This window comes from Colletotrichum fioriniae (assembly GCF_027942845.1).
Source record: "Colletotrichum fioriniae strain IMI 355084 chromosome Unknown scaffold_6, whole genome shotgun sequence".
In the NCBI taxonomy this organism is placed as follows: Eukaryota; Fungi; Ascomycota; class Sordariomycetes; order Glomerellales; family Glomerellaceae; genus Colletotrichum; species Colletotrichum fioriniae.
The window spans coordinates 1441160-1453457 of record NW_027076842.1 but is presented as its reverse complement, the minus strand read 5'-3'; the positions used below and the strand labels follow the sequence as shown (position 1 = coordinate 1453457).

Sequence of the window (12298 nt, the reverse complement as noted above, 5' to 3'; positions counted from 1 at the left end):
CAGTAGTTTGGCAGTTGCTTTTGGGTGGCTGATCTCTCATATACAATGGTGGAAGGAGGAAAACGTCTTCAACTTTTGGCAGAACATACCTAGGTGCCTCATATCTCACTATTCGGCTTCCAGGACGATCAAGAAAGCAGCTTGTCATTTCGTCTATGTCAGATTCGCTGTGAATGCAGCTAGCGTTCATGACAGTTACACAGAGAGTGGGATTCATCCGGAAGGTGGATGGACGACAAGGGATGTAGCAGCGTCCGTCAAACCTCGTTCTAGTGCCGACAATCTACCTCCTTCTTGCTCCAGCTAGGTTTGGCAGAATAATAGAACGAGTTCGGTCTCTCTCGGATGTCGAGTTCGGCTCCCGATCTTCCGCAGCTGCTCCGGCGATCCCTATCCCAGACTATCTTGGCTGTGTAACAATGGGCCACCTACTTCAGCTCGACATGTAGGTAGGTATTAAACAGGGCGAGCAGCTATAATTGCTCACGAATAGCTTCGTATCTCACGGTGGCTTGGGTGCGGCTGGAGTTTAGACGCCTCTTTACCCCGCATAACATACGGCAGCTCGTAGGATGGGTCGCTCTTGCCATCCCGCCCTTGGATCAACGGTCACCTGTCTGCCGTTTTCTGCCTCATGCTTCCGCCACGCGAAAACTAAAGAGACAGTGGCACACATGAAATGCTCCGTAGCGCCAACAACTGTATGACCGTTTCCGGACAGTCACAACCACTACCGTGTCTCGGCTCCACGGACATGCCATGTGCGGCTGTTTCCGAATTATTGGAATCCCATCGTGAAAAGCTGATAGGCTTAGACTTTTAGCATCGCCTGATATCGAGAATTGAGCCATCCAATCAGGTGACACATGTCTTGGACCCTACAATGTTCAGGGTCGGGCCGCCGCAGGGTATTCAATATCAGATGGTGTCGGATGCGGAATTCTGAACCTCAGCTCTCTTCTTAGTGAGCTGCGGCTGATGAATAGTGCTCCATTATTGTAAGAATCCGTTGTTACTACTATATGATAACCAATGCTGGGCTACTATTCTGTAAACCGGCTCATGTCTCGCCCATTGAATCACACAGCTGAGGGCGGGTATGGATTGAGATTAAGGACAGTGGGCACAAAGGTCTGGTTTCCCCAATGTTCAAGACTGCTCGGAACGCAATATTTGGTATCAAGAGAATATTGCTGGAAATCCATCAAGTTTTTCTAGTAGGTAACATGTCCTAGCCAGGAAGAAAATCAAATTTCAAAAAAAAAACTTTCATTCCACAGCCCAACATAGAGCTTCACTTCCACAAGAAGCATTGGCGAGGAAGAGCCCCCGTCAACAACGAATATCAAGGTCCTGGAGCTGCAAGCTTTCATTCAGCTCATCCAGCAACCATCATACCGGAAACAGATTCCACTCCTCTCGCTGAGTCAAACGTGGCTGGCTGAAATGGCACGTCTATCGTTCTACGTATCCATCAAACAACTCTCGTAGGCCTGATGCTAGAGCAAGTAACAATATGAGGGTGCAGAGAACATAGCAACGACGTATAAAGGGAAGCCCTCTTCACCCTCAACTCCGACGTATCATCCTCCTCGAACACATCCTACATCACCAGTCTCCTCATCCCGCACAAACTCTGCCTCTACTCGAAATACAGAAATCATGCCTGGAGTCTACATTAAGAAGAATGGCCGCGTGCCCCACGAGTCCTTGGCTCGTCGCATTGGCGGATGGCTACCGTCAAACCCCCATCGGATTCAGAAACATGTCAGAGAGGTGCTCAAGAGAGCGAATGCCGCAAAGCTGCCCATCGTCCCTCCCATTGCCGACCTTCAGAATCTTCTCAACAACAGCGCCGTCGTCCGCATGCTCTTTACCGAGATGCTCAGCGAGGTCCCGGCCAAGTACACGACGTACCCCGGAGGCGCTCCCAACGCCGAGATCAGAACTCTCGACGATCTCGTTGCTGCTCTCAATTACCAGATTCAAAGTCCCATCCAATGGAACGATTCAGTTCAGATCGGCACTCCCATCAACGGCCTCCTGGACTGGCCCATGGCCACCGAGGCCGGCTTCGCGGCGTTCCTCCGAGACGACGTCAACAGCGTCTTCCAGGAAATGCTGAACTACTGGGGCACTTTCCTCAAGAGCACCGCTTCCGCCGTAACGATCACGACGGCAACAAACGGCTGGCTGTCGCCGCAGGCGCAGGCTTCAGGCGGCCTGATGAACTTCCTCACCACGTACCAGGCCCCCGACCCCCAGAACCCCACCACCTACGGCTTCACATCATGGGACCAGTTCTTCACCCGCCAGTTCCTGCCCGGTCTGCGGCCGTTGGCCTCGCCCGACGACGACAACGTCGTCGTCAGCGCCACCGAGTCGACGCCCTTCGAAATCCAACGCGGCGTTCAGCTCCAGGACACCTTCTGGGTCAAGAACCAAGACGAGCGCACCAATTACAGCCTCGCGGACATGCTGGGCGGCGCCGACGTCGCGCAGCAGTTCGTCGGCGGCACGGTCTACCAGGCCTTCCTGAGCGCGGACAGCTACCACAACTGGCACGCCCCCGTCTCTGGCAAGTACCTCAGCAGGCCCAAGATCATCAACGGGACGTACTACTCGGAGCCCATCATGTGGAGCTTCCACAACGACCAGGGCCAGTCCGACCCGGACCCGGGCTCGGACGAGCTCTCGCAGAGCTACATCTCCGCGGTCGCCAAGCGCGGCGTGGCCCTCATTCAGGCCGACAACCCGGCGATTGGTGTCATGGCGGTCGTCATGATCGGCATGGCCGAGGTCTCGTCGGTGGACTTCTTCGACATGCCCAACAACTCCTTCACGAAGGGCGACCCGATCGGATGCTTCCACTTTGGCGGGTCCACGCACTGCTTGATCTTCGGACCCAACGTCAAGATTGACTTTGCTGCAGATGCCGACCCGGTTGCGAACATCATGACTCCGGGCCCGCCTGTGAAGGTCCTGAGCCAGCTTGCTACTGTTACGCCTTCGAACTGAGTCAAGAGTTGGTGGACTTCGTAGCCCGATTCGCTTCTAAAGATAGGTCCGCTGGAAACCTATACTTCATGTCTGGTATTACTGTCCTCTTCAAGTCTGGAACTATTCCCGTAATTTTTAGCTCTAACAAATTAATTTTCTTCTTTATCGTAAGCCATTGTTTGATGCGAAGTAAACTTACGAGTGATAGTGCGTTCGCCTGAAGGTATAAGATAGGTTCAGATATTATACCGCTAAGGACCCCTTAACCACATGGTGAGCTAGCGTTTCCTTATGGCTGAGGCTGGTGTAATAAGATAGGTTGTAAGTCCCTAAATCACGGTAACATTCCAGTATCTTAAGCTGTAATCCTTCCCTCGAAAGCCAAAGAACGGATACTCGAGCATCCTTTCACTGATATCGGCATTTCTAAGGCATTGGGTCATAGATAGTATCCTGTATATAGGTAGTATATATATCATACATCTGATACAAAGATCAGGTCTCATGGCAAGTCTCATTCGCTCCCAAAAAAACAGAACACCTTTCCCCTCCACACCTGCTCACGCTACGATTGCAATTGTCCTCAAAGAGGCAAATCTACAACTTGGACGGCTTGGGCGCCTTGGGTCTCTGAACCGGCGTCGCCAACGGGTCGTACACGGCACCCATAAGGTTGTCAGACGGCGTCGAGCCGTGGTTGAACAGACTCCGGGTATCGATAAGCGACGGGTTGAGCTGGTCGATACTCGTGCAACCAATAAGACGCATGTTCATCTCCATCTCGTCGCGGAGCAGCTGCATAGCGCGATCGACACCGTCGAAGCCGTAGCCGGCCATGGCGTACAGGAAAGGTCTGCCAATACCAACGCCCTTAGCGCCGAGGCACAGCGCCTTGATGATATCGGTAGCGCGACGGACACCGCCGTCAATGTAGATCTCAATCGCGTTCTCCAAGCCCATGCGACGGAGTACTGGCATCGTCTCGGCGAGGACCTCGATTCCGGACCGGGCAAAGTCGAGCTGACGGCCACCGTGGTTGGAGAGAACCACACCCTGGACGCCGGCTTCGATGGCCTTGATGACGTCCTCGACGCGCTGCACACCCTTCAGGATGATGGGCATGTTGGTGATGGACTTGAACCAGGGGATATCCTTCCATGACAGGGCGGGGTCGATAAAGGACGAAATGGCGCGGGCAGCACCCTGGCTCTGGTCGGTCGCCTGGCCCGATTGCACATTGGCACCCGGGTCAGTAAACTTGGACCGCATATCCTTCTCGCGACGACCCAGCTGCGGCGCGTCGACGGTGATGAAGAGGCCCTTGCAGCCGCGCGCCTCGGCGTGCTGCACAATCTTCTTTGTGATCTCACGGTCCTTGTTGACGTAGAGCTGCATCCACTGCACCTGGTCGCCCTCGGCGGCGTCCATGAGCTCGTCAAAGGAGCACGAGGCCAGCGTCGGGATCATCTGGATGACGTTGTGCTTGCGGGAGGCGCGGGTGAGGAGGACCTCGCCCTCGGGGTGGCCCAGCTTGCCGAGGGCGGTGGCGGTGACGTAGAAGGGCATGTCAACCTTTGCGCCGAGCATGGTGGTGGTGAAGTCTACCTTTTCGACGTCGACGAGGATCTGCGGCCGGAACCAGATTCTGTGGAAGGCACCGTGGTTTTCGCGCAATGTCTACAGGAAAGATCAGTTAGAAATCGTGTCTGGTCCTCTACTGGGTGCGATTCTTCGCGGTCGACCTACAATTTCGTCGTCGGCTGCACTCGAGTAGTATCCCCAAGCCGTCTTCTTCATGACTCTGCGCGCAACAGCCTCAAAGTCCATCAGGTTGTAACATTGGGAGAGCAGCGGCTTCTGCTCGACCCTCTCCAAGCGCTCAACCTCTTCGGGGTCCTCCTCCTTCTCCTCAGCCACTACAGAGGTCATGTCGACGGGGCCAAGGTGCTTAGACTGCTCGAGGTACTTGTCGAGGGTGTCGGGCGGGTGGATGGGGTCGAATTCTTCCGTCGCATCTTTGCCGGCGTACTTGAGGATGATTTTTGAGCCACCGGGGTGCTCTGAGGGTCGTCGTTAGCAGGGAAAGCGCTTGATGGGACCGTAGAAGAAGAACTTACCAGGCAAAAAGTCCGTCACATCGTAAGCTTTGCCCTGTTAGGTGGCCAATGTCAATTGCCTGCCAATTTACATAAAATCGACGCCTCATTATAACTTACGTGAACAATGACCCAGCAAGAGTCGGCACTGTTGTGCTTTGCGATATCGTCGCCCTTCAAACCCATTGTGCCTACTGTTCGCTGCGATTGTCGTTGTTCCGGACGAAAGGAAGAAGTTGATTTTTGGAGCTTTATCGACAGGTTGGAAATCTGGGGTAAAGGCCGACAAATAGGTAGATCTTTCTCCACGGGGTAGCGTCTGATTTATGGGTGGCTTGCTTGCTGGTCTAGTCGAATCCAAGGTATTTCAAATCAGAGGGACCGGGAATAGCACGATCTACAAACACCAATGACGGGCAAAAGTAGCAATGGAAGAGAAGCCGACGCAGATCTAGGGGCCGGAACCAAGAACAGAAAAAGATGTAGGTGTCGTCTCGCTAGTCAGTCCGAGAATCGGGACTCCAAAAAAAGTTCTTCTGGGTGGGAAACGTTGGGGAGGTATCTTCTTGAAGGGGCCTTTGGGGGAATTCGACTTGGAGAAAAGAGACGGTTGCCGGGGGCGAAACCCATCAAAGGTCATCAGCTCGCTCTTCATTGTACCGTCGCAGACTGCCGCGCCCCACACTGGCTCCAGCGCAGCGCTAGGGGCCCATCTCGGGTCAATGGGGTGCGGGGTAATTTGTCGGTGACGTCCTCCACACTTGCACTTCCTCGGTGTAAACTGCTACCGGTCTCCATCCCGGGCTATCCCCGAAAGGCAATCCGTGCCCACCCACGCACCCGTCGCACACCCACGCGTTCATCGTGGGCAGCATGCCAGCGACAGCAACGCCAACCGCAATCTTTCGGCTTGGAACCCGCTGCTGATACGGATACTCGCGGCTACGCTTCCGAAGGTGGGTGCGGGATGGCCCTTCTTTATCTCAACTACACACGTGCATTTACGCCACTCGAGCCGTCAGCGTCAACTTAGTCTCCATCCAATCGTTCCTTTCGACCGGTACCGTGAAGTTCATCCCCTTAAATGCTCATCGTCACCGTTTCACGTGAATTGGAAGTCACATCAATCGTAAGCAGATACCTGCTTACTCATTCTCGACATGAAGCATCTCAACTTCAATCCCTGTTTATGATGGAAGTAGTCACTGGGTTGATAGGGAACCTCATGGGAAAAGTTGAGTAGGCTTTGTTCGATTGTACGCATCAGTGGTTAGAGCTCCTGGGTTGTAAGAAACTAAGCTGGCGTCTTCGCCGGTATATTCTTCGACAATGGTGCTCTGGTTGACTATAGTCACGAATGCTTGTACACTTGATCCCCAGAATACCACACATGCACTTTCACTTTCATGAGAGACTACTTTACACTGACTACTGGCTATCCCGAGCTATGGAACTTCCATGGCGCGCACTTCATGGCGTAGACCTTGCCTTAGTACGATCACTTATCAATCTACCACCAACAGTTATTGACTCAATCCACATCCACCAAGCAAAACTTAGCCCCAGACCTCTGCGTTCTACACTACGTCGTTTGGGACAAAACGGATTGTCTCCCGGAACTTTGATCTGCTAAGTGTTCGATTGAGGCAGAACCTTGAGCCCGTGGATTGCCGTTTCCGGCTTACCGCCCATTGCCCAGCCCCTCATAAGGATAGTCGCAATAAGTATCAGTAGCACCCCCAAGAGTAGGTTCCTGACCAGCGACCCTTGCTTTCTCCGCTTCTCAACCACTTGAGCATCAATCTTGTACCATTCCCAACTCTTGATCGTATGGTACTCGTCTCTCAAGATGGGCCTCGCGGGATCCGGCATGATGTCAGCCAGGTCGAGTTGTATCTTGAGGAACAGTTTGACAAGCCTGGCCACCAAAGGGTTAGGGTGCCCGGTGCGCTGTTGTTCTCGGACCTTGGGTGGCACGATGGTGAGGAACAGCTGTCGGCCGAACCATTGGAAATACCTGCCCGTTTGTGAGATATGCCATTGACATTATTGGAGGTGTTGAGTGAAATGTACCTTGGAAACCACAGTTCGGCGAATTGATCAACAACCCCCTTAGATATCACAGCCCCCTTTGCCCTTTCTTCTTCACTCGTATACTTATCAAACGGCAGCTCCCGATACCACTTGTGAAAAGCCTCGAGTTCCTTCCAGTCCCTTGGGAAATTCACCCCAAAGCTCCTCGATCCGTCCTCTGGCTCCGACCGAAAGTGCGCACACGCTCTCTCGGCCCACGCCGGCCACGCAGCCGCCAGCTTGGGGTGTATGTCCCTGACCCTCGCCCCGACAAGGTCCCTCAGGTACGTCTCAAAGTACGCCGACCCGATGAGCGACATCTGGCCTTCCCAGGGGTGACTAAACGTCCCCGGCGCGTTCTTCCACACACCGGCGTGGATTTTGTTGACCCTCTCGATGCCCTCGACGGCCTGCTCGGAGGCGCTACCGTACCACATCCAGTCGAGGAGCCGGTCCTGCGTCTCGTAGAAGCGCTGGTGACCGCGGCGGAAGAGCTTCCCGGTACTGTGGACTGCTGAGGCGCCCGCCGGCGTCTGCGTCAAGAGGATGAGGGTCGATGTGTAGCCCATGGCGATGGCGAAGCTGGAGCCGGTGAAGAAGGTTGAGGTCTGGATGATGCGGTCGTACTCGGTTTCTGGGTCGAGCTATGGCACGTCAATGAATTACTTCCAGCATATTCGGATCTTATTATTGCTTTTGCTGTCACCAACCTGGTCGAGATACGCCGATATCCACTTCCCTTTCCTCTCTGCCTCTGGTGGCCATTCTGGGACCGGCCTTTTGGGTTCTGCCGGTGGCCTTGGTTGTCGTGGATGAGCTTCAAATTGACTTATGCTATCGGTTCCAGGAGGGAGATTATCGTTGAGATCAAGCTTATAGAAGCTCCTCTCGCGGTTTCTCAAAACGGATTTCTCGTCCATGACAACTGGCTAGGACGATCGAAGCTGATGTGCGGTAATTCTCAGTTACAAATCTTTTTTTTCCTCTCTCAGAAAAGTTCTTGTCGCGAAATTGTCAACTTTGGTCTCGAATGCGAATCTAATACACCGGTATTTGTATTCATATCCAATGTTCTGTACGTATGCAAATTCCGAGAAACCAGTTCATTCCGAAATCCTTGCCTCCCGTGATACAGGCGAAAGTTTCCCCATGGGAAGACACGAGGCATCTTTGTCCTTATTTTTGTGTGAGAACTTCTTGTTACAACAGAAACTCGATGGCCAGTTTGAGGGCAACGCACGATGTTGGCTTGGTCGAGGTGGCTTGACATGGGATGAAAAGCGAGCCAAGGCCGCGGGATGACCCTGCGGCAAGTACTTCGGCAGCCTGACAACGGCAAAGAACAGTCCCCAAGAGCCCGTACGCCGCTTAGTGTGCGGTCGCCTGAAGATCGCTTCCTAGTCTGCCCAAACTGCTTACCTTTCTGGAAGGTAGAGTGCGGAACCTTTAAAACTCCGGCAGAACCAGACTCTCGGTGGTGACCAACCATGTAGTGCCATAATGAGATATGTACGATGAACAGTTCGTAGATTACATCGACCTAGTTGCAAATACAAACGTTTTGGAACCATTCAATCAGTCAATCGTTTGGCTCGGAAGCAACTTGCATCCGGGCATTGCTAATATGGTGATTGATTATATATATACGACGTACACTCTTCCGGTTTCTTCTAGGTTGCATTATGGCAGGTCTTAATCATGGCTTGTTAGCCACATATTTTAATACTTTGTAATAAAGCCTGTAGTTGCGATCATGAGTAGACGTTGATCTAACCCCAGGAGAAACATCCAAGGAAGTGTGGCAAAGACGGCCGACCTTACCGACTAATGAATTACAAGATACAATCCATACCTAGTGACATCCATAACCACAAATCTTGTCACCAAAAAAAGCCAACTATTAAAATATACCACCTGGCTTGTCCATGTTTTCCAGGAAAAGGATTCGCACATGTCAGGCGATCAGCCCATGGGCCCAGGGTACTCTGCAGGGCCATCCCACAGTACATTTGCAACTTAATTCTGCCCAGAGCGGCAAAGCGGTCAGATCTCAGATGCAACCAAGCGAGAGCTGAAGATAGAGAAACTATATCCATGGCCTCATTCGCGGGAAGGGGGGATGAAGGGGGCATAACACTTAGCCTGAGCTTCAAAGGTTGCGGGGGTCTGTTGGACACCTCGACTTAAGGCCCAATCAGTGCAACCTGTTCGAGTCCATCTACAGATGCAGGTCTTGACTGTTGGGGCCTGAGCGGCTCGGTCGAACTTTTGATAGGGTCTTGGAGAGGACCTGACCCGTCAGACCTGAATATTCCATGAGCAACAGACTCAGTAGATGCAGCCCAGGCTGCATGGAAAATTAGAAACGGACAGCTGCAGGAACTTCGACTTAAGGGGGGAACGGGGTAAAGGGGTTAGCATCTGACCATGCATTCTTTTCGTCCTGACGTTTTTCAATCAACACATCCTCCTTCTGAATTGCTTCTTTCCAAACTTGTGACTTATAAAGAGGCATCCTTCACTGCGGTATGACCGACTCCCGCCAATCCGACGGCGGTTGCCTCTCCGCCTTATGCTCTTGCTTCAAGAGACGAGAGAAGCCGCGCCATGATGTTTCCGGGTCTCCTGCGACCGGTGTTGACGTCCTACCAGCGTCAAAACCGGCTGACGATGGAAAGCCTGAGCCTACAGACCCCGAGGTCGTACGTCGGGATCCAGTACCAGGCGTCCCACATACGACATCATCTACTGGTAATGCGGGTGACCCGTCACTCCTTCCTGCTTCCAACGTTCCAGGACCATCTGCAATGAACGTCTCTCCTCCGACCGTTGATTTATGGCAGGAAGCATGCAAGGAGGTGGACGAAAAAACTCGGACATGGATCGCCAGTCTTCCTCCACCAGTCAATGCCCAAGATCCTGCAAGTGAGCTGGCGGAGCTCGTTCGCACTAGCGAAAAGGAACATAAGCAAGAGGCGCTGAAGCTCAAATTCGGCGACCGGGAGAAGTTGTGGAGGGATTATGCGAATAAAGTCATCCCTGTGGTGACTGCAATTGGAGATATTGCTATCAACTTTGCCCCTGCGCCCTCTAACGTCGTGTGGTCAGCTGTCAAGGTGCTTCTGACGGTATGTATTGCAGTAAAGTATGAAAATACTTTTGTTAACACTATGATCTAATGATCTTGCAGGCCCACGTCTCTGAGCGCGAGGATCTCGTGGCTATTATGGGATGCACCGATATAGTCCTCTGCCTCGTGAGGCGTGGTCGAGTGTACGAGGAGGTCTACATTGGTGACTCCATGCCGCCTAGGCCACTATATGAGGAAATTTGGCGACGAAGTTGGTTGAGGTATACACGAAATGCTTGGAGTTTCTTGCTTTTGTCCACGAAGAGATAAAGCATGGCGTTTCACGCCGATTCTTTAGCACGCTCGTCGACCCAGGCTATGGCCGAAACCGTCTATCAACAGTGAAAGCACTTGAGCAGGAACTTGAGCTTGCAACTAGTCCTTTCAAGATCAACGCAGACGATAAGCATCGAAGACTACTTGAAAGTCTTGAAGAACCGATTAAGCGTACTGACAAGAATGTCATGGATATTCTTAAGGTGCTTGATGAGCAAGAAAGAGATAAGGCTATGGAATACGTTAGTGACATTCTAGTCGGATCTCATCACAATGAGAAGGTCGAAAAAAGAACTAAGGGTACATGCGAATGGTTGGTTAGCCATTCTGAATTCCTTAAATGGGAAGCCTCTGACTGTACTCCGGTGTTCTGGTTACAAGGTAATAGTAAGTATTAAGACTCGAAGGCTGTTATGTGTAATAACAAACTGACCATAGTTCTGTTCTGCAGTCGGTACAGGAAAATCATTCTTATCTTCGAAAGTGATTGATCATTATCGAATTCAGAAAACATTTCCCAGCCAATCGCCCAGTCAGCCCAGCCTGGGCTTCGCCTATTTCTACTGCAACAGCTCTGATCAGAATCGGCAAAGCATTCGATCCATTCTCCGAAGCTACATCCGACAACTGGGCGAGGTGGCCGGTTATCCTGGGGGCATTCATGAGACATTGTTCAATATATACCAAAAGAGAGATATTCAAAGCGATATCACGCTCCAAAATTGCGAGACAGCGTTGGTCGAGATGATAAACAGTTACCCTCGAACTGTTCTGGTACTCGACGCCTTGGATGAGTGCAAGAAAGACACGAGACGCCACATTATTGAGCTCTTCGAACATCTGGTAGAGGAAACCAAAAGTTGTCTGAAGATATTTATTGCCAGCCGTCCAGAACACGACATTGGTCGCTATCTGAGGCCATTCCAAGAGCTGAGGACGACGATTACAATCAACACTTCTGATAATCAGGCCGACATCGAGAAGTTTGTTAACACAGAGGTGGACAACTTCACTGTGGATTGGAGCCCTGAAACTAAAAAGGAAGTTAAAAAGAAGCTTATGGAGAAGAGCGCAGGAATGTGAGTTCCAGCTCACACACTATCCTTACCTACTCAAGCTGACTGAGATAAATTAGGTTCAGATGGACTTACCTGCAATGGGAACAGCTGAAGGAGTTCGACACCAATACCAGTGTCATAGCCAGACTTGGGAGACTTCCCAAAACTCTGACTAAAGCCTACGACGAGATTTACGATAAACACGAACCTGAGAGCTTTGAGCGTTTCATGCTGCAGCGAGCGGTGAGATGGGTCATGTGCGTCCGAGAGCCGTTCGACAGTTGCAAATTGCTGTCAGCCATTCGAGTGGAAAGTGAAAAGATGCGTGGAGACGGCATGAAGGCTGTCGACAAGTCAGATCTCACCGAGAAAATGTTGGAGACTGTCTGCCGACATTTGATCGTGAGGGACCCAGATCTCAATGTCTGGAGGTTTTCCCATGCATCGGTCAGAGAATACTTCGAAGATAAGAAGAAAGAGCCGTGGGTCAAAGACGCGCCAGCGGAGGTAGCAATTATCTTGATTAACTGCTTGAGAGATTGCTGCGCAGCTTACTGCTCTATCTGGCCACCCTCAAGTTTGGAAACGTCCAGGTCAAGAGATCTCTGGCGAAGACCAAGCAAAGAGCTTCGCCGTTGGATGAGGGCAGGAGGGGCGGACCTTGA

General features: G+C 51.9%; 4 protein-coding genes across 4 annotated transcripts; 2 read left to right on the top strand and 2 right to left on the bottom strand.

Moving 5' to 3' along the window:
* Positions 1-1662: 1662 nt before the first annotated feature.
* N0V96_005820 (uncharacterized protein) lies at positions 1663-3018 on the top strand (the record flags this gene model as incomplete). Its single annotated transcript, XM_053189562.1, has 1 exon — positions 1663-3018. One exon carries the CDS (start codon positions 1663-1665, stop codon positions 3016-3018), a length of 1356 nt encoding a protein of 451 aa, XP_053053015.1.
* Positions 3019-3597: 579 nt separating this feature from the next.
* Positions 3598-5282, bottom strand: N0V96_005819 (uncharacterized protein; the record flags this gene model as incomplete). The annotated part of the gene is made up of 4 exons (XM_053189563.1): positions 3598-4677; positions 4747-5060; positions 5118-5151; positions 5217-5282. The coding sequence occupies 4 exons, from the start codon at positions 5280-5282 to the stop codon at positions 3598-3600; spliced, it is 1494 nt and encodes a 497-aa protein (XP_053053016.1).
* A 1443-nt stretch (positions 5283-6725) lies between these two features.
* Positions 6726-7738, bottom strand: N0V96_005818 (uncharacterized protein; the record flags this gene model as incomplete). Its single annotated transcript, XM_053189564.1, has 2 exons — positions 6726-7113; positions 7374-7738. 2 exons carry the CDS (start codon positions 7736-7738, stop codon positions 6726-6728), a joined length of 753 nt encoding a protein of 250 aa, XP_053053017.1.
* Positions 7739-9976: 2238 nt separating this feature from the next.
* On the top strand, positions 9977-12298 carry N0V96_005817 (uncharacterized protein; the record flags this gene model as incomplete). The annotated part of the gene is made up of 7 exons (XM_065757503.1): positions 9977-10297; positions 10360-10520; positions 10598-10875; positions 10957-10962; positions 11468-11654; positions 11711-12115; positions 12184-12298. The coding sequence occupies 7 exons, from the start codon at positions 9977-9979 to the stop codon at positions 12296-12298; spliced, it is 1473 nt and encodes a 490-aa protein (XP_065613846.1).